The 22,274-nt window shown below is 39.3% G+C and overlaps 2 protein-coding genes across 4 annotated transcripts; one reads left to right on the forward strand and one right to left on the reverse strand.

Moving 5' to 3' along the window:
- The first annotated feature begins 828 nt into the window (after nt 1-828).
- Nucleotides 829-11,368, forward strand: Hk (potassium voltage-gated channel subfamily A regulatory beta subunit hyperkinetic). Of its 3 annotated transcripts, none has more exons than XM_046619790.2 (9): nt 829-2,369; nt 2,748-2,974; nt 5,404-5,617; nt 5,903-6,030; nt 6,116-6,322; nt 6,417-6,514; nt 7,410-7,466; nt 7,621-7,869; nt 7,945-11,368. In XM_046619790.2, the coding sequence occupies exons 1-9, from the start codon at nt 2,245-2,247 to the stop codon at nt 8,044-8,046; spliced, it is 1,407 nt and encodes a 468-aa protein (XP_046475746.1). In that variant the 5' UTR covers nt 829-2,244; the 3' UTR covers nt 8,047-11,368. The 3 variants fall into 3 exon arrangements, with proteins under 3 accessions (XP_046475746.1, XP_046475748.1, XP_046475749.1); XM_046619792.2 differs by having other exon boundaries at nt 7,660-7,869; XM_046619793.2 differs by having other exon boundaries at nt 7,663-7,869.
- A 542-nt stretch (nt 11,369-11,910) lies between these two features.
- Nucleotides 11,911-22,193, reverse strand: LOC124215890 (sodium/potassium/calcium exchanger 4). The gene is made up of 6 exons (XM_046619785.2): nt 20,064-22,193; nt 17,115-17,551; nt 14,833-15,061; nt 14,558-14,749; nt 14,161-14,466; nt 11,911-14,064 (listed from the first exon to the last, which is right to left on the reverse strand). The coding sequence occupies exons 1-6, from the start codon at nt 20,152-20,154 to the stop codon at nt 13,739-13,741; spliced, it is 1,581 nt and encodes a 526-aa protein (XP_046475741.1). The 5' UTR covers nt 20,155-22,193; the 3' UTR covers nt 11,911-13,738.
- Between the last annotated feature and the right edge of the window lie 81 nt (nt 22,194-22,274).

The raw sequence follows: 22,274 nt of genomic DNA on the forward strand, positions 1-22,274 counted from the left end.
TTCTACCTTCCGAGGCATGTTTCATCCAGAAAGTGTAACATTTTTTTTTACAACATTGTATCGCGACAGCTGCTATACACGTTGATGCATCTACATTTCAGCGGATCGTCGCTAGATGGCGCTGAGGGCCGAGTTCTCTCGTGAGCAAAGAAATTACGAAGACGGGTGAGGTTAAACGGTACAATCGATCGGTAATTCGTGCATATCTCATTGAACGTAGGTGAAAAACGGAAACACGGTGACGACCGGTTTCGCGTTGTTCCCTTTATTTTTATTTATTTTTTTTTGATCACTCATTCTTTTCCTTGTTTTTTCTCCATCGCCTGAACATTCTCATCGACCTCGGTAATTTCGGGAACAAAGGCGCAAGGCGAAAATTGGGAATAGGCCCCGATGCTCGATTGCACGGAAGCTGACAGCGAATTCAGGTCCGCATTGCGGTGCTGCCGTACGATCGTCGGCTCGCCCAACCACCTTTCGCCTGCCTTCCACCTTCCACCTTCTCACCTACAACCATCGGACCGACACGACGGTTTCCGTGTGACCGCGAGGTTGGAACGGTGTGTGTTCCACGGGCAAAATACAGGCGTAAGAGGCCGCGGAGAGGCCGTCAATGCGAGTGTATGCCGTGCATGGACGGTACAGTTGGACGTACGCGTATTGTACGTATCTGTGTATTACGGATACACGTAGACGCCTCGAGTCGATCCATGCGCCGTAGACTGGCGGTCGTCATGCGCTGGGTCACGTGATCCCTCCCGCCTTTCCTTGCACCCCCGCCCCTGCCGGGTAGACGCAACCCTTAGCGGGGAGGATTGCCGGCGCAGTGTTGCCTACCGCGCAAGGGACACAACACTAGCCGTTAACAAATATTTTTACTAAACTTTTCCTTTCAAATTTGTGTGTGTTTCTTTCTAAACCCATTATCGCAATTGCTGCACCTTGTATTAAAGATAAAGGAAACGAAGCAAAACAAAAACAAAAACAAAAAAAAAAAAGAAAAAAGAAAAGAAGACGAAGAAGAAGAAATAAACGATAATATAATATCTTTAAAATAATTTATTCGACTACGTTGTTATAACTCTATCCCTCGTATCTGTACATATGCATATGTATATACATATATGTATACGTATGTATATGTGTATGCGTATGTATATACATGCGTGCGATGTATAATGTAATAAACTTAATACTATACGAATCGTCGAATTGTTAAACGATGTATAAAAATTGAAAGAAACAAAAAAAAAAAAAAATAAAGAAGAAAAGGGAAGAAGGAGAAGAGGGAAAAGAGCAAGAAGGCAAAAGGAATAAATAACACATGACACACGTGTCGTGTGTACGTATGCACGTATAAGATACATGCATATGCACGCATAACTTTATTGCGTAGGTGGTGCAGTACCGACGCTGTTCGTAGGTGTACCTATACCCTTAAAAACCCGCGGGGCGTATTAATAGTGAGACTCGAATGAAATCGTGTCACATATCTAGGCTCATATCGACCATTCGTTCCAAATAATTTAATTCGTATAAACCGTTAAGGTTCGTATAAATACAGAATATATATATATATGTAATATGATAATATTATAGTTGCTAAGGAGATTTCTCTTATATGCGGTGCCTAAAATGATTCAATAAACTAGTGCCTAAATCGTACGTGCAATACATTAATTAATTCGTTCGCTTAAATCATTCTCGATATAACTATATATACATATACGACAAGTATATTATACATATAGGCGCATACATTATTTTAGTGCTGACATAGTACCTAAGCCTTGACGATTCTCGTTATAAAGATTCAAATTTTAAAATAGAATTTAGAATAATAATAAAAATAATAATAATAATAATAATAATAATAATAATAATAATAATAAACGTAATCAATGCTTGTAACTATTCGCTTCAAAGATTCCAATGAATTATTTATTGATATTGATAAGTGCGGAGTGCAGCCGATCAGACGGTAAAATTGATTCATAATACAATTAATAATTTAAAAAAAACTATTTGAAGAAAAAAAAACCAAAAGAAAAATCAACAACACCGTCGTACGCAGTAAAATAAAAATCATCCGAACATGAGACGATAAATTGAAGAAAGCTGCGTGTCCACCGCTTACATCGATATATCGTAACTATATAATATATGAGATTCGAAATTTGCTGAAAAGCAATTCAACGTCTTTGTGAGAGTTCTGCTAGAATTGGAAAATCATTAAATATAACAATGTCACAGCTGATGCTGTGCAGCCTTGGAAACAGTTCGAATGCCGGGAATGACACGAATAATAACGCTAACACAAACAGCAGCATGGAAGACGACGACTCGTATCCGCTTCCAACCATATACAGGTAAGGATATACCGCCAACGATATGTAATAATAACAACCGCAAGGTCCAAGTTCCTAATCCCGTAGTCAGAAATCGAAACCGCTACGTTAGAAAAAAGAAAAAAACGAAAATCTTTCTCTTTCTCTCGCTCCTTCGTGTAGAATAAATAGTGCACACGTACAAAAAGACCAAAAGAAGAAAAAAAAAAAAAAAAACGATACTATCCACGCGACTCCACGAATGCCGAATGTTCGACTTCCGTTTCTGCGTGGGAAAATCTCGGTTATAAAATGGATAATGGATACATAAGTGCAGAGGCCGAAAGGTCGCGTGGCCTGTATAAGTTAGGCAGTGTTCGATGCGGAAGAAATTCTACCCCATTTATGATGTTGTGTCAGATGCCGAGCCCCGATAGCGAGCTTGGACTGCATGGAAGAGTTCAACAGCGGGGGCGGCGGGGGCGGCGTCGAGGGGCTTGGGAACTGCGGTCCGACCGCTGGAACCAAGGAGCAACTTCTTACGAACTGCATCGCGGCCCAGGCGCACCGACTCCAGCATCCATCGCCTGGGATCCGGTACCGGAACCTGGGAAAGAGCGGTCTTCGAGTCTCGAACGTCGGTCTGGGTGAGCGTCGATGCGGGGGCGAGGAGAGGGATTTTAATTTTTCCAATTCAGGTCACCGGTCGAGAAGCGACGTATGCGTGTATTGTTATATATTGTTATAGTAAGGCGCAGTGCGTGATAAAACTGTACCGGCTTTTACACAAAGGCGACCGTAAACCGTCTTTTAGGAGCCGGATCACCGCGTTGCAGTGTAATCGTGTAACACGTAACATATCAACATTCAACATCCTCCGACTATCCGTCATCAGCCATCAACTCGGCAATTAAACTCTTTGCTCATCGCCGGCTCTATCATACGTCTGTTTATTCCTCTAGGTGGGTAGGTGGGTGGGTATCTGAGCGCGGATGCAACCTTGTTTGTATTTATTACTCGGCCCAACGGCCCGGCACGCAGCTCATCTCTGCACCAGCAGCCTCTCTCGTAATCGACACACCCACGAGATGTACATGACACTCGTATACGTATATTATACGTGTATACGGTGTATACTGTTCAGAGCGGAAACATATTTACACTAGCGAGTCGTCTAGCGTTTGTTCGAGTGTTAACTGACGGAGTTTAAACCGCGACTCGAATCTGGATACCTTCGTGCTCTGCTCGGTGCTCTGTGTGCACTTGTGTAGATACACGCCTGCGACACTTATCCGGAATATATAGTCAACACGAGTCGCGAACATCCGGCCGAAGTTCAGACTTCGTTTTATTGTACCTGTCGAATAAGACTCATTTTACAAAGCCTAGGGCTTGAGGATGTACAGGCGTGTAGATTGAAATCGTCCTAGATCAATGCGAATTACATATATTACGAGGTCTGAGCCGATGTAGCGGAGTTATTTCACCTTTAACTTTTCGTTATTTTATATTCATTCTTATGGGAAAGCGTCAGGCTCACGCTTGTAACAGCGGTAATACAAGTGTTTGAAAATAAGAGTGAAAAGAATTTGCATGGTTTTCATTGAGCTAGCATGATTTTGAACTACACGCCTAAACAGCTCTGATCACGTCCGACCATTTTACAGCTGCAGTACAGATTTTTTAATTTATATCTTTGTCGATATTTAGTAGCTATAGGTCTGACAGGCGATATGTTATACAGCAGTGGTAACGCGTTCTCCAACTCGTGGATTCGGGGTTTTCTTTTACGACCCAATTCTACAGAAAAGTTACGGGGAAACTGACGAACATCAACGTTTCGACACTGATTTTAAAAGCGGATCTTACAACTGCACACGTAACCCAGTGATTTTCATAACCCGAATTCCCGGCTTCCAGGCTTTCGTTCAAGGCGAAATCACAACCGAACTATTCTTGCCGTAGTTTCGTTCGGCGTGAAATAGAGTTTGATAACTGACGAGTGCCGAGAACGATCGTAAAGCCGATATTAAATTGCAGGCGTATAATCGATGGCGACGCCATGTTGATCGTTACATCAGCGTTTTCTGATCTTTTTTTTTCTCACATCTTCAGCCAAGTTTGCAGCTGTCCCAGCTTATTTTGAGCCAAACATTGGGAACTAGATAATCACTTGATTGCACTACGGTTACGACAAGTAACTTCGAACCTCACATATCCAAGATTGAATAGAATGACTTCGGCAGAATTGAAAAAATACGACCCGACATGCGGCGTGACGAAAGGTAGCGAAACCGGCTCAACGAACGTCACAATATTCAGTACTATAGGGCTTCGTATTTTCTTGCATGCGAGAATTAGAATTCCTTCCGTAAGCTGCTTATCTAGAGCGGCTTAGATTGAAATTGAGGTGGCTGAAGACGCCGGCAAGTAACCACCGTATATACCATCCGGAGCCGGTGTATGTACGTGTTGTAAATGATGCAGGAGGTTGATAAGGAAACCATTGCACAAAATCGACGGCTGTATCTGAGACTGCTCTGCTCCACTCAAGCAGCTTTACGAATCCCAAACTAAAACGCCCCGGTTTCTCTGCAATTAAGCCAGATTTTCGAGCCTTTACATCCGGATCCGACTTAACTTGAAGTAAATTATTACAATATGTCTGACAGTGAATTACGTTTCACCATAGTTGGCGTTCGTTTTTCACCGGTTCGTCAAAACCTTGACGGTCTATTTTCGGACCAGCCTCGTGTCCGTACTCGCGAAATGTCAAACGCAGAGATCAATGGACCTTGTAAATCTCTTGGACAAGATTTAGGTTCTTCTTCCATAACGACCATCCTCCTAGCGTAACTTATAGGAAGAGCCACTGAAACAGAATTGACCCATAATTTACCCGACAGCTTATCTGGCCGGTCCGAAAGCCAGAAATTGCTACTTTCGTCCGGTTCTTCGCTCCGACCAGCTTGCCTGCTGTGAATTCCATCCGAGTCGGTCTCTTTTTGGGGAATATTCCTCTAACGAAAAATATCCATACAGAGCACATCGCATTGAGTGGGTGATTGATCGACAGGTACCTGGACTACTTTTGGGGTTGGCAGGGGCGGGAACGAGGAAACCGCCGAAGCCGTGATCGCCCTGGCCTACGACAGTGGGATCAATGTGTTCGATCTGAGCGAGGCGCACAGCGGGCATCGAGCCGAGACCCAACTGGGCAGAATATTATCCCGCAGAGCCTGGAACAGAACGACCTACGTTGTTACGACAAAGATATACTGGAACACCAAGTGCGTTTTCCCGATCATTTATACACACCTGCATAGATTTACTCGATATGGAAAGAATTTCCGGTATGGGGGAAGTCGATGGTGGAATACGCCATCCTTATTGGGTGGCGTACTGCAGGTTGAGAAACAATGCTTCAGGTAAAGCCCAAACTTTAAATAAACTTTGGAGGGTACTACTAACGTCCAAAACGCCTTCCCCCAAAACCTGAAAAACCAGAAGTATAGTCAACGCACAAACGCTAACGTTTCTGGTATTGGTTCCATTGCTGTAATCGTTCTTGGCAGGACTGAAGGACGAGGTCTCTCCCGTAAACACATTATCGAATCGGTTCAGGGCTCACTTTTACGGCTTCAGCTTTCGTACATCGACATCGTAATGATCCACAAGGTTGATCCGATGTGCCCGATGGAAGGTACGATTTAAACTGTGGTGGAAGTTTCAACGCGGTACCTGCCACCCGATTTTTCACGACATTGGTAAATCTCTGCTGCTTTCAGAAATCGTTCGGGCGATGAATTACGTGATAAGCAAGGGCTGGGTCATGTACTGGGGCACTTCTCGATGGTCTCCCGTTGAAATAATGGAAGCCTACACGAACTGTAGACAGTTCAATTGCGTCACACCGATCGTCGAGCAGGCGGAGTACCACCTTTTCTACAGAGAAAAGCCAGAACTCTACATGCCGGAGCTCTACAACAAAATTGGTACGTACGATATAGCAAGCCAATGGAAACTCTCCTGGCTCATCAATTGAAATCGCCAGTACGTCGAGTGTTGCATATGTTTAACGTTTTTCAGGAGTCGGACTCATGGCCTGGTCGACAGTCACTATTGGAATGGTGTCCACCAAAAGCGAAGACTGCGGAATGTCTTTCCTCTCCAGATCTTCCTACAAAGTAAACCCCAGATTGCCGATTAATGAAACTAATCAAAGCATTGCGTTTCACAAATAATACTATTTTTTTTTTTTTTTTTTTTGCTGCAGTTGCGGTTTCAAAGAGTATTTTTGTACGTTTATCAACATTCCACGTCACTCGGACATCGCTTTTTCTGCACTATGTCTCGTCATAGAGACTGAGAAATTCTCTACATGTTGAAATCCGGTCACTGATTCATTTATATTTAAACCGAAACATGTGGAACTGCAGGCAAACTCGTCTTCAACTGTATTACTGGTGGATTCAATTTGAATCGCACGAGTTCAGACATCAGAGCAACGATTATGTCAGAGTCCACGCAAAACGTTACTAGACACTTTATAATGCCACCTATAGATCAGTCGTATCATCATCATAAATGTATCAAGAATAAATTTGCACTGAAATGTTCTTGTCATGCCAGCACGATTAGCAACGCTTAGATTACAAAGATCAATTCAACTCATGCGGAGTTTGCAATATGAAAATACTTACCTATCCAAGCTCGCAGGTCTAGTAACGTTTACCGCCACGTGTTGTACTTAAAACCCATTTACTTATCTGCAGATCCTCGTTTCCCGTACTAACTTATAATCCTGGCTTCGTTCAATATCGATTACACGACACGAAGATTGAACGTGTGTTATTCTTGAGATGATTCTTCTCTCATTTTTTCCACAATCAACCCGACGGTTCTCATTTAGTGCGGTTGCAAAACCTGCGCAAAAGAACTTCCAAATTGAACCTGCAATTGCATACCGCTATTAATATCCTTATTTTCAATTTTCCGTCTCACTTTAAAGATGTACTGTAATAACGAGATAGTTTACACCAAATCTGAGTCCCACGGTAATTTTACGGATTGTCGTTTCAGAACAAATACTCCTCGTTCAGTTGGACGGAAGATGAAACCCAGTCTCTGTACAAGGAGGTGAGTATAATAAATGTGTAGCTGTGAACTTGAAAGGAGGTTAAAAAAAATGAAGCATGAATGTCGAGCTTATAGCGCACGTGCAGTAACCGATGTAGCAGCCTGCTTCACACCGTCTTTCTGTTTCCGCTCGAATGCTCTCCCAATGATGCAGTCCGATAAGTCAATGTCTAAACGCAACGAGTTTCCGCAGCAGGAATACGGCTGGAAGGATAAGTTGGCGGACGAAGAGACCCGAAAGTACTCGGACAAGTTCAGGGAGGTTTCGGCATTGGCCGAGAGGATGGGCTGTTCCTTCGGGCAGCTGGCGATCGCTTGGTCATTGAAAAATGAGAGTGTCCAGTGCCTTCTGCTCGGTGCAGCGAACACAGATCAGCTGTACGATAGTCTCCAAAGTTTACAGGTGAGATTATCACCAAGGAGACGATTATTCGGCGACGATTAGGCACTATCTATGAAACGATTAATTTTCTTCCAGCTAATCCCGAAGCTCAACGCGAGTATGATGAGCGAAATCGAACGGATACTCGACAACAAGCCGTCCAGGCCGCCAATGGTGTCCACCTTGGCACTCAGATGACAATCGATTTGCCCCCACGGAAGCAGTGGGGGATCCATCGAGGAGGGTGGCAGCCCGAAAAGCGAGGGTGGCAACAGCCAGGACCAGGAACAGACCAAGGAGACGACCAACAAACTTTCCTTCTGCGAGATCCAGTGACAGTCGGATCCATCCCCGACTCAAGCTTCCGATTCTGCAGCCCAGATACGACTTCCCGAACTGGCGTCTAACTGCAGTCAATGCATATGCCAGTAAAGGTCCAATTTCTTTGGTTCGAATGCGTTTCGACGAGATCGAATTTGCGGGCATGTGTACGGGCACGGGGGTGTAAATGATACTGCACCGAATCAAATTCGCTAATTATTAATTACCATTGTAGAATCGGACGCGAAATTCCATTGCCGAAAATTTTGGTTATACCTAGACTTGTATGCCATGCCTGTATGCAATAAGGCTGCGAGTACTTACATCGATAGATACCGGGACAATCTCTTGAAACTTGAAAGTCAATCACGCATGCGCCGAATAATTAAATCTCATTGGTCAGCGAAATCTTCCCGCAGCGAAATTCTTGTCTGCGATACAGGCCGGCCAACCTACACAAAATGTCTACGTTTGAATTTTCAAAGAGCATAAGCATTAAATTCCCACCGTTTTTTGAAGAATCAACTTTCCGACCCAATAACGAATGCTTCTCAAACCTTTTCGAGTCGCTACCTCAATTATTTGAGATTCTAACCTCGAAAATTCGCGTCAACCACATCGCCGCCAGAAAGAGTTTGACGGCTGAACCTCGTGATGGCCAGCCTGCACGAACAGCCGATAAAACTCGCGCATGCGCGGTTCATTTTCAAGTTTAAACAGATTGTCCCGGTATATCGGATGTATAAATCGGCACAAATTTTACAATCCAACATTCGGGGATGGTTACGACGAAATATGACAATTCAATTGTCGTATAATTAGATCTGGTTGTGCATTGTATTTAAATACGATACCAGAATTATACGTATGTATAACGTACTGTGAAATATACAACATAATACGGACTTTTTCGCTAGAAGCGATTCTCTTTGAATAAGTATAACGTTCACGCGCTAACGTATATAATTTTAAGATCACAAATAATAGTTATAATGATTGTCAACAATGATTGTAGCTTTTAAGTTTGCAATATTGCCTATTATTTGAATGAAACGAAGAGGGAAGAGGAAACAAAAATACTTGTACAGTACGATCCATCCAATTTAAGCGACCTAATATATAAGTCGATAAAATGTGTGGGTGAATTTTTTGTATAAGTTCACCTCAATATTAATATTACGATATCGACAACATTATATACGTATAAACGCTCAAATAAAAAACATAGAGTCTATTTATATGCTCAAAGTGAAAAAAGAACGCATGCAGATTTAAATCAGAAAAAAAAACTAAAAACTCTGGTAAAAAATAATTGGAAATAAAAAAAAAAAAAATGAAAATTTATCTAATCTTTGAGAAGATTATTGTATAGATCATCTCCAGATAGGGCTCTACATCAGAGACTGCAGGGTCGGATCTAAAAATAAAAAATTGTTCTTGTCAGTACAGCTGTTGGAAAATGGCTGCGTACAGCAGGTATAATACTAATTAAGGCACAGAAATTACAATCGCTAATTACCTCATTTGATACGCATCCGTTTTCCATTTGCTGATTAATACATAAGATACATCGTCAGATGGAGATCAGAAAGGATCTTTTCGGGAGATCCAGTGATAGCATTCCGCAGGTTATAGATACATGTAAATATAAAGGTAATTGATGAATTTTTTCCGAAATTTTATCAAATCCCACACGATCGATTCCGAAATCGTTTCGTAAAAGTAAGATAAAAAAAAAAAAAAAAAAAAAAAAGATAATAAATAAATAAAAATAAACAAATTCAATGCCAGTGGCCTGAAAAATAGGTATTTCCAATTATATCGTTGTTTCTTATGAATCGTCTTCGACAAAATCTTGGATAAAAGTGAAAATAATTTTTAATAATACCTTATACAGATACCTGAATACGATCTACGGTTATTTCAACGTTCAAAGTCTATCTAACTATACGTGTTTAACACCCAATGAAACATATTCCGTAAACAAATGCAAGCTTTCCAACAAGGGGTGATTCCACCTATACATATACGTATAAAGTTTTTGAATAACGAATGGCTGAATTTCCGCATATCGTCCTGTGTATATAATTACAATAGGAATAATATAGAATTTATCGTCCGGTTAATTTCGTTACTTATAACATACGTTACATAAATATTTAATATCAAACACATATATACATATACGTCGTAGTATATTTGCACGTCGCATCCATCATTATATAATTGCCTCTAGTGTATATGTAATGAAAGAGAAAAAAAAAAAAAAAAGAAAAGAAATCAATCGCTCATTCGATTAATTATTATAGAATTATGCAGATTTGAATACCACTAATAATCACCTTAACGATATTACTTAATGAACATTGACACTTCATCAAACTCTTATAATTATGCGTACACTCGATACCCAAATAAGATAGTCATAATCAATAATTTGAGAGCAACATACTCATCACTCACGATTGTACCTAGATGCGCACGTGATCGTATAATAGGCAATTATATCGCCTGATCTTTTGACATTCACGATTATTACGCGTGAAATTTTCGTAACCAAATATGACCTAAGAAATTTCAAACATCGGTTCCGGTGCACATTGCGTACAATCGGGCACCTTTGAAAGTCTCTATATATGCATGAGGATATCACTTTTTTCAATAATTCTTAAAAAACTTTTACTTAAATTTCGATTTGCTCAAGTTCGAAATCAAATTGTGTACACTGATCGCCAGAGTATAACTGATAAAAAAAAAAGAAAAAGAAAGTAAATAGTCAAATTGGCTTACATTTTGATTTAGCTTGTATACATTTTATGGTGCAATATCGTTTGTTCTAGTTTTCTTCAAATTTTGCGTGAATTTGTGCAATAATAATGTGAATAAATTTAATAATAATAATAACAATAACGACAACAACAACAACAATAATAATAATATTAATAATAGTAATAATAATACTGATATTGATGATAATAATACCAACAGCAACAAAAACAAAAATAATAATTATAATTATGTAATAATATTAACAACGGTATTATTATACAGTATACTTTTCCACCAAGTTTACCGCGAACGATTTGACGAAGGAAATTGAAAAAATAAAAACTAAAAAAAAAAACCAAACAAACAAAAAGAAAAGAAAACCAAAAATAACTAAAGAAATGAAAATTTTTGGTATGAGTATGACGAGAGTTTCGGAGTGCGCGGACCATCGGCCATATTATTATGTGACAATACGATGTTGTAATAAAAGTGGCTCCGCACCGGCTGTGATTTAGCTTTTGTGATTTGCGCGAACGACATAAAGAGCTGAGCAAACTATATCAGCTGTAAATAATATCGGAGAGATCGGAACGTTACCTAGACCATAGAAAATAGTATGCATTGTATATGTAATTAATTGTTGTAGGGTGCAATTAATATGGATCAGGTATTTCCGTCATATGATAAACATACAATTTGTGATTTTTCGGTGCACTCCGTTTTAAGATTATTATATAGAATATAATATCTGATTGTTTCTATCTTGTTAATTGAAGATGCAAATTGTTTTAATAAAAATTTCAATTGCTAAATATACGTATATGTATACTCTATACATATCCGTATATTACATGCATAATTTTCGAACGCAGTGACGTCATTTTATTTCGTCACCCCCCCCCCCCCCCCCCCCCCCCCCGCAGCGTGTGTATATAAATAATAAGTATACGTCGTGCAGGTATATTTATAGTTAAAGGAGAGGAGGTGCGTTTTTACGAATCACGTCGCACATTTTCAGACGAGAAGATTTACTCGAAAGAATAATTAAGATATTTAGTCTTATTGTTAGAGGCGAACGTTGACCCGGCTTTCATTCGATCCCTCAAATTGACAGGTGTAGAATTTATTAGATCTAAATTGTTTATCATTGTTGCCAGGCTGAATTAACAAAATTCCAATCTTAAATATATCGATAATTATCGTCACTGCTACAGGCTGATCATCAAGATTGTATCCAAATAATGAATCAGATTAAAAATAAATAGAACCTGACACACGCGTGTTGAAACAACCGCTGGTTTAATTTTCACTTGCAAATTCCACCGAGTAAATATTTGTCTAAGTTGAACGAATGATTAACTCGCAATTGGCAAACTCAATCACTCAAATTGTTTTCTTTCCTTCACTCGTTTATATTCACATTATACTCACCTTATCTACCTCGTATCGTTTCAATTGATAATGTTTCCCACGCGTGCGACATACGTGTCTTCGCTCGAGTGTCTATGATAGATCGAAGTAAAACTTAATAAGTCAAAATAATTGATACCGCGCATCGTATAGGAAATAGACAAAAAATCGTAGCTCTTATAAGTTTCCAGAGTATTTATACAACGTAATTAAACCTCTCTCTCTCTATCTAGATCGAAATACGAATAAAGGCAGGTGCATGATTTTAACAGCCGTCTGAGCGTGATCAGAAAATCTTTCCCTGCAAGATAATTAAGTATTTGGGACTTCGCCAGGTGATGAAAAATAAATTCATTACCGTTGTGTTAATAATTTGATAATAATGATAATGAGAGGTTGAAAGTAAGCTTTAGAATTTTTTTCAAACGGACAAACGAGGCATAGGTAATAGTTGTCTTGTGAATTAAAATCGAGTCTCCTTCATCTTCACAGTACACCCGAAGAGTGATATATTTGTCCGACGAAACAATTCCTTATATACAGACTTATTCTATATTCTTACCGCATTGATATTAATTAATATTAGCTACATACATCACAATGCCTACTCGAAACATTGAATCGACTTGTCCTGCACAATATTGTGAAAGCACATTTTTCATCACAATGTATAAAAATAAATTACTGTCTTACAATTGTTCTACACATACACACGGCGGTTGATCGTATAACTTTTATTCCTATTCTTAAATTTTTCATAGAGTATTTATCAGTTAAGATTATTTCCGCGTCATTTTAGATTGATATCATTATTATCATAATTATTGTGCATTTTATGACCATTCTTAAAACATTACGAAATAAAAATGTAGGGAGACGTTTTATTCTTAAATATATGAAACGTACACCGCTGCCATACGCGTGGGATACACGATCAGTGAAAAGCACGGCTGATCGAAGTGCATTACCTCGGAATTACAGAGAAGAGCAATTAGAGACGTAGACTAGAAGGCAGCGCAGACTCGAAGGAAATTCGGGGATAAGGATTAAATGACAGCTGAAACGTGACCGAATGGACCAAGGGGATCAGGTGACAAATGTAACGACGTACGAGATAACATAAAGGATAAGAGAACTTGGTCTGCCAAGTTCGTTTCTCAACCATTGCGGACCGCAGGATTTGACCGACCTTCCAGCACTGGATACCTGCAGAACGATTCCAGCCCTTTCCGGGTTCCTCGACTTAGAGCCACACGGCAAAAGAGGAGCGAGTTTCAAGCTCGTGGTGGGATCGGGGAACGCTGTAAAGACAAATCACTACAGCTGGAGTGGTCGTAGTTTTTCCTTCACAGATTTGTCACCGCTGTACACGCGTGTCTCGGCTGAAATTTCAATCTGTCGCGTCACACATTGGCCAGTTGACGAAGAAGAAGACGTTGGACTCGAGGAGAACCGCGTAGACCAAAAATGCGATGTACATGACGGCGCAACCGACCCCGACCTTCTTGTTCAGCCGATAACCACTCGCCGCAATAACGCCGTAAAGCAATACCACGGTCACCATCAGGGTGAGAAAACTGTAATTAAGCGTCGCAGATATTATTTCAATGTTCGTTCCCAGTACCGTGGTCTTTATCAGCCACGGCAGACCCAGACAAAGAAGAATGTCGAGAGTGTTTGCTCCGATCGAGTTGCTCAGGCCCATCGCACCGTCGCCTGTGCGAAGCAAAAAGGAAAGAAAAGGAAAAAACATTAATCTTTGGAGATGATTTTTTTCGCAAAACAGACAGCTTCGACCAAGAGGAGACTCACCTTGTCTGGCCATTATCACACTGGACACCGCTTCCGGCAAACTTCCTCCACCGGCCAAAAACGTAAGTCCCATAACAGCGTCCGCGATTCCTATCGTGTCGCCTACCACCGTTATCATCCAAGAAACGATGTACGACGTCACCGCGATCCAGAATATGCACATGAAAAACGTGAGCGGGTAAAATTTTCTCACTCTTTTATATCTGCAGTCCGGAACGGTGACGAATAGCAGCAAACGGAGCGGCCACAGAAAGAACCACCATATCTTTCCGGGCAGTGATCTTTTCGGAATGGTGAACGGTGTGCCTGTTGGATAGATTCCGGTGTTCATGAAAGAACTTCGCTTCGATCGACAATGAGAAGACGATGTATGCTAACGCGATAACGCGTGTGATACCTGGTTCCACATACTCCTCGACCGGCTCAGCGGCCTCGATCACTTTGATCGAAATTCCGTTGGTCGGTGGCTTAGCCATCGACGTTCTTACGGAAAGACTTTGTCTGTATTCGATGACCAACTCGCCGTGAAAATACGGCCGATAAGTACCGAAGGTCTCATTTTTCTCCGGAATATCCTTGGCGGGCGTTTCTAAAATCAGATACCGCGCTCGTCACTCAATGTTCTCAATTTTACTCCTGCCGCAGTGTTTATGTGGAAGGACCTGCGGATACCTGCGAGAGTCTTGTTCTTCTTCGTAATCTTTTCGATGCATTGATTAGCCCAACGCGAGGTCGTCTTGTCGCAAAAGAGAATGATGAAGTAAACGAAGTACAGGACCATCAGTAAGGTAGCTTCACGCCATGTAATGATACCGTCCCACATCATTGTTGCTAACAGTGCGATGGACAGCGAATAGATGATGCAGTCTCGAGATAGCGGCCACCATTCCATTTGAATACCCTGTTTTTAATAAATCGCTAAAGTCGTAACAGAAATCGGATTTGATCGGAGAAACATTTCTTGGGATCAAGATGCCAGTCGCCAATCTATTCTTGACTGATGTTCTGACGCACGTTCATTACGACCCCTTACCGTTTAACGTTACGATATCATCTCGCCTTCGATTGGTCTGCAGTGTGAAATTAAACGGAGCTGTTATATTCTTGGGCCACCGAAGATACGATAAATCTATCACGTTTTTTCATCTCTACTTCAATCTGGCTAATAAGACGCAAGTGCTTATAAACGTGCGTCATAATTCAAATCAGAAGTTACCAATCAGTGATACCATCTAAGTTATTTTATTGGCCTGAATTATGTTGAGTAGATCATATCAGAGAAATTTCGCAGCATTCGGAAGTAGTGATAATTATATTAGGTATCTGCAGTGAAGTTGGACCCAAATTTGTTGCAACAGTTATCGCAGCTTAATATATTCCACAGATAAAATTCGTATATGAGTCATTTCGTGTTACATATCAAACACTTTGGAGGTAAGATATCGAGGAACATTTGTTATTTTCCTGTAATTTTTTTTTTCTCTCTAACGCAAAATTTACTTTCGTGTTCAGTGTTAAAAAGGTAGTATAAAGATTTTACACATTTTAGAATATAATTTCTACTTTCAGATTTGACGCTCGATTCAACATAATGTTTTCTCTTATAACCATATGAGCGTGAATTTCATTGGTTGAATTGTTTTACTTTACTAATGCTAGTTGGAAAATTTTAACAAAAATATCGTAGCGTATACTGTAAACTGTTCTTTTTTGAAATAACCGAATATTGATATATCATATATTATTCTTTATTTGTTTTACGAAACTATCTTCCAATCAAAGTGGAATGGTTAACGATATATTTTAGAACCGCACGGTTATATTACTATTTTGAGAATTCAAGAAACGTGTATCGCCCAGACAAGGTCACATTTGTTAAAAGAAAGATATACGTAGTTTATTATTGAACTAGCATCTAGCGATGCCACAGCAACGTCAAAGATGTTCCCTGCTAAATGGCAGTTTTCCGATATGCGAGGCCACGCGTAGAGACATGATTGCAGTATATCAAAGTCTACAGTTTATCAGATGTAATGCCACTGAATAATCATGATTACATGATATTGCCGATATTTGAACACAAAAATGATAATCGACACTATATGATACCCAATTGTGTTTAGTGAAAAATAGTTTGGCAGGCATAATAATTTGTTAGCTAATTGATGAAAAGTATGAACATGATTGATGAGGTGATAAATGGGATAAAAAAATAAAAAATAAAAAAAAAATGGCGTACAACAGTAAACCGTTTATACATTGACGTCAATACTTGAAAGAGTGATTGAATAGTCGAATGGCATAACTTTCGAATATATCAGGCATATCAATTATATGCAGAATTATCGAAATGATTTTTGATCTCGTTTAATATTGTTCGTGCTGTTATTTTCAGTTGTAAAAAACTTTGTCGTGAAACATAAGAAACGTATACATAGATCGAGGTTTTGTGATCATTATACAAACATCCAGCGATAAAAAAATCCGATTTGAAAATATACTATTTTATTCCAGGCGCTACCTAATTGGTTCACATGATTACTTTTTATCTCGGATATTTAATATTGATTTCGCGAGATTAACTTTGATTTAACATGAAAGTTGCAAGAACTCAGAATCGATTTAGTTCTGATTATGAAATTTGCAGGCTCAAATTGCAGTTCTTGAGACTGTTTTCAAAAGTAAAATTATAACTGAATTAATCGTGCCATCTTTTTGTTTGGCGTGGCATAGCGCTCAGCAGCTGGGAAATCCCGAAAATAATTTTAGATCCGAAATAAAACGGCAAGCGCGTCAACGGCGGCCATGTTGATTATTTTCAGCACTTGAATTCCCCTGTTAAACGTTTGAAAGGCGTTTTTCTTCCAACCTTAGTTTTGTTTCTGATCGATACTACGCGCGATTTGCTATAGTGGATAATGATTCACTTTAAAAAACAAGTAATTGTCTCTCACCCCAACTGCGGCCAAGCCGCCACAAGCAGCAACCCCGAAAGTGTTGAATACACCGGATCCGACTACCGCCCCAATTCCAAGGTCAGATTCGGTAAGGAAAGTTCCAATCAGATTTACGAAGAGTTCGGGTGTGCATGTCGCAGTAGCCATGAAAGTGGCGGCTGCCACATCCCGGCTGATCTTCAAATCCGTGCAAATGCAATCAACGGACGGCAAGAAGTAATCGTTGCAGACAAGGGCGACCATGAAAAATGCGTATACACCGGCAAAAAAATGGAGTGCGGCAGCTCCCTGTTCCCGCTGTGCTCTCGTGAACAAGTCGGTCGGAAAGTCATAGAATGATCTCTCCGTACAATTTTCGGACGTCGTTACCTCGGTCGTGTCTGCGTAGTCGGCGAAGGCCTGGAACCCGTCGCGAATTACACTCCGAGCATCGTCTGGAAGAAAAGGATACCGAATTAGCGCGGGATGGAGACGAATTAGTAAAATTTCACTCATCGGATTGCAACTTTCAAGACCATCGGCCATTTTTCATACAAATTTCGGTTCACTCATCTTTTTAAATTACCCACTTTTTCAAAGAGTTCCCGCCAAACGAATGGCGTAGGGAATCACTCCATTTATTAATGTTATCTATCTTTATGTACCTACTACAGCTATTGGCCCAAAAATACTTTATATACAGGTTTTCCCCCTAAAGGCTGGCGGACGACGTTTATTACAATGTTATAACCTCTTCGTGATCCATGAAGTACCATCAAAAGATGATAAGAAAATGGTGAATTTATGCACCTCGATAAGGGAGCCTGACAAAGGTATTCCGCGACATTTATCTCACCCTTCGTACACACACTCGTCTTCCTCTATTATATAGGCCCCGGTTTCGAATTGCTTGGGACGAAATAAGCGCGAGGATATTACATATATGCGCCAGTGCGTATATGTGTGCATATTTATCCTGTATCATGGATTACTTAAGAGGGATGGGTACACTAGAATGACAAAATTTCACATTTTTCTTTATTCATTTTTCTTTGTATTTTCACGTAGCTCAGATCTTTGTCTAACCCCTTCCCAAGTGAGAGGTTAAAGTTTTCAAAAATGACGGTGTTACAAAGAATTTTTAAATTCCAACTCCGAGCAGCTGAATGTATCGGGGTATCGACCACTGTAAGGTGTGAGGTATTTGTTACCAAATTGCCATTTCAACTGCTGTAAATAACGCAAATGTTTGCTTGAGTTGAAAAAAAAAAAACTTTGTTTTGCCGCAGTAAAGCGATCCTGAAACTTAACTCGATAACTATTTAGCCGATTCACTTGAAATTCGGACAGCATGTGCTGAATTCCTTTATCTTGGAATTGAGCCGACCAGATTTTGGATAGATTTTTTTTTTCCACTTTTAAAACTGAAATGACTGTGCAAAAAACTGATGAATTGGTGTTTTTTTTTTTATTTTTGTTCATACAGTCGTCATTTCTATAAATTTACGAAAATCCAAAATGTGTTCGACCGAAGTTCTAGTTTCATATCTTAACTTCAAAATGACGTTTGGTTTTTTTTGGTTCAGACCAGCCATTTAGCCGGAAGGCTGTACACCGCTAAAAAAAGGTTTTCCTTTCAACCAACTGCCACGGGCGCCATTTTGAATATTTTCTGATAAAAAATTGTCTTGGCAGATTGCGAAAAATTGGGAGAAGTACAGAGCCGTTGGAATTAGTGTACTATTGATACACTGTTAAAAATCTTGAGTACTTTTCGTGTGAAATTTCCCACGTTTCGGTGCGAAAATGGCAATTTTCTTTATTCAATTTCAGTCCTTAAGCATTTGCGCAGAATTTGCATCAAGTCATGTAAAGTTGCGGAAAATTTTGTGATTCGGTTTGATATTCGTGTAAATTTTATCAGCTTAAGTACAATTTGCACTTTGCCGTACGGACTTCCAACTACACGAAATTTATAACAATTTTTTTGCAGTTTAGTCAAGTAATTTGAGATTGATTGATCTGAAGATATGATACTCATCAAAAATATTATCAACTGTTGATATTTGATAGAGAGATATTGTTTTCAAACAACCACAAAAACTTCACTATTTCAGTCAGTTTAACTGAATAATTAACTCATAGAAATTAATTTTTGAATTGAATTAAGATTTTGGTTGCTGCACAACGAGCACGTACATCGTATGTTGTGAAAATTCGCCTAGAATGAGTCCAAAAACTTTCCCTACATTGACTTAAAAATTAATGAACAATTTATGCTTGATAATGTAATTCGTCCGATAATTTTAACCATTCAAGTTTCTTTCTTTCAACTTATAATGTGATCTTATATAAAATTTGAAGAAATAAACGCCGCAAAAATTTTCTTAACAAATCATTGCCATGAGTTTGATGTAAGTGGCACTGTTTTAGCTGCAATTTATGCTGTCAGTTCACAAACCGAGCCTCAATTTTGAGTATCTTATCCAATAGGAGATTTCACGCTAGATTTCAAACTGCATTTCAGTAGAAACAAAAGCGTGTAATCCAAATCACATTTATCTCTACAAAGAAATTGAAAAAGGGAAAAACAAATCAAATTCATCATACTTGCATTGAAAGTTAATCGCTGACAGGCCGGTTTCTTTTCAACGTAAAACAATTGCACAAGGCTTTCCGGCGATCGACACTCCGGCCTCTGCAATGTTTACATCAAAGTGCAGATAACTGCGATAAGCAAACGGTGTTAATTCGTCTGCAAGCCGAGTTTTACAACCTTGAAACAATTGTTCAACGTTTGAGAAGAGGAAGGAAAAAAAAAAAAAAAAACAACAACAACACGAAGGAAATCCCTGCAATGTTCTTTTCACCAGCCACCTCGAGTTCGGGAAAAGAATAAGTTCCAACGGGTTCATAGAAATTAAGCATTGTACCGGTATAACGGATTTAAGATGGTGTAAGACTTACCGTAATCCGAGAAATCAACCGCAGCTGCCGCCAAAACGCCGGACGTAACGAGGGTGAAGAATACACTCCAAACGAAAGCACGAAAATCCATAACGAGGCGTGTGAATTGAACGGAACAGGTGAAATTAACAAGAAGTAACGGTGAAAAGGGAAGAAAAAAAAATTATCACCATAAAAGTAAGATGATGAATTCTTATGTAGTTTCAGAATACGAATGGTAAATAATAAATATGCAGTATGTATATGTATATATCTATAAGTCTAAAACTAAGTAATTCGGAACAATGGCATCCTGTTAACGCATGCCATCGAACTGTCGGTTCTACGGAACTTAAGCATCTATGATAAATACGACTGATTACATCTTCCCCCACCGTTCAAATCTCATACATAATCTTTATCTCGCTTTGATGTTCACAGAGTGTGCAGCTGACATGTAGATAATGTGATTTTTAGATTAAAAATTATGATCGTTTTACTTTCGATGCAATCTATAGTACGCGTGAGTTAGAACGCTTTGCGATGAGACTAATCTCTGATGAATCGAGTACCGCAGACAGTGGCAAAGAATTGATTGAATCGACCATATAAACGGATTAAGTCGTTCAAGTGCGCGGAAACCCGGTCGCCTTAATTAAGAACAAGTCTCTCTCCCTATAGTTAATCAGACAAACAGTGTGCACGAATCTTCGCTGATGAACATAATGAATCGCCATTGACGTTGCATGGACATGGAAATGAGCAGAATTCGTTCGTTTTCTTCGGCACAATGAGTCGTCCATGAAATAGATGCTTGCGTCAAGTGCTTGATAAAGGCCAAACAGTGTAAAAGTATTCAGGACGCGTTTGCAGTGAGTGAAGAATACGCTGCAGTGTTGTTGTATCTACAAACAAAGTTAAAATCCACCGTTTAGGTCTTCAGGCTCGTAAATTTTATCATCAGCCACGTGGCTCGAGCACCAAGAACTCCGTCGTTGATGCACAGGCCTGCTATCTTCATGATACACGTATGAAATACTAGCTGGTCGTGTACATGTGGTATTATTGTAAGTCAACCTGACGGGCAGAAATGACAGTGAACGTAAAACGAAAAAAATTAATAAACTACGACTGGTAGGTACATAATCAACGAAATTTATCGATATCTGGACATCGGTGTAAGCTGAGATTTTTTTTTTCAATCCGTTAATTCACAGGCTAGTTTGTCAACGTCACAGATTCGTATGATCTGTTTTTTTTTTCTTTTTTTATCAATCTGTCAACCACTGCCACGGACTAAACAGAAGACGTTATGGAACTGATTCCGGATTAGTAGATCAATATTTTGCACATTAAACGCGTCACGTTGGATAACAAAATATTTTTGCGACAATTTTTATCTTCAAGGAAAAGACAGTTCAGTTTCCAGAGTATGCAGGAAAACATAGTAAAAAAGTAATTTAGTATACTGAAAAAAACATTCACAATGTTTGCGAGGAGGGATTATTTTAATCATGACGACGACAATATTTTTCCTTACGGGTATGTCATGACTATTAACTGATTGGTACATATAATGCTGTTATTATGCAAAATCTTGGAATTAACTTGTAAAAGAAGAAGCGGGGTTCCCGGTGAGAAGTTTCGATTCAAACCTTCGGTAAACTTTTGTTTCCTTATTTGTTATCAATACGTCTTAAAAGTGTTAATCTCATCGAAAAGAACAAAGACAGTATTTCCCACAATCAGTGCAATTTGTGCACAATACATCGATGCATAACACCGGTCAACACCAATTTTGAGTCTGGGTTGTAGATGTCAAATTTTGATTTCTTCTACGTCGGTAATAATAAAGTTTGTTTCTGTAGAAACCAGAAGGATATTTACAATTTTAAGAAAAATTACCGATTTTCTCAAACATTTATTGGAAATAACAATCAGGTGAACTTCAGTTCTACGCTTAAGTCACATTTATTCAAAAATAATAATCAATAATAAACTAGAAATGTAAAAGAATTGATAAACAAAGTTTAAAAATGAATATTTTTCGTACTTCTTCTATTTTCGTATGGACTTTCTCGTATCAAACCCCAAATGTAATCTCCCATCACGCTCTCATTATTAATACCGAATCTGATAATGTTAATAACGATAAAGTCCATCGCATCTTGGTGAAAAAATCTTCGTTTTTCTTGTGAACATAGACATCCATATATTTAGCTGTCAATCAAA

Source organism: Neodiprion pinetum, chromosome 4 (assembly GCF_021155775.2).
Source record: "Neodiprion pinetum isolate iyNeoPine1 chromosome 4, iyNeoPine1.2, whole genome shotgun sequence".
NCBI lineage: Eukaryota > Metazoa > Arthropoda > Insecta > Hymenoptera > Diprionidae > Neodiprion > Neodiprion pinetum.

Coding starts and splice junctions, on each gene's coding strand:
- Hk (XM_046619790.2), top strand. CDS start 2,245: ATGTCACAGCTGATGCTGTGCAGCCTTGGAAACAGTTCGAATGCCGGG. Junction 2,370..2,747: donor CCGCTTCCAACCATATACAG/GTAAGGATATAC, acceptor ATGTTGTGTCAG/ATGCCGAGCCCCGATAGCGA. Junction 7,870..7,944: donor ATAGTCTCCAAAGTTTACAG/GTGAGATTATCA, acceptor ATTTTCTTCCAG/CTAATCCCGAAGCTCAACGC.
- LOC124215890 (XM_046619785.2), bottom strand. CDS start 20,154: ATGGATTTTCGTGCTTTCGTTTGGAGTGTATTCTTCACCCTCGTTACG. Junction 14,750..14,832: donor GAAGAACAAGACTCTCGCAG/GTATCCGCAGGT, acceptor ATCTGATTTTAG/AAACGCCCGCCAAGGATATT. Junction 14,467..14,557: donor CGAGGAGTATGTGGAACCAG/GTATCACACGCG, acceptor TCTATCCAACAG/GCACACCGTTCACCATTCCG.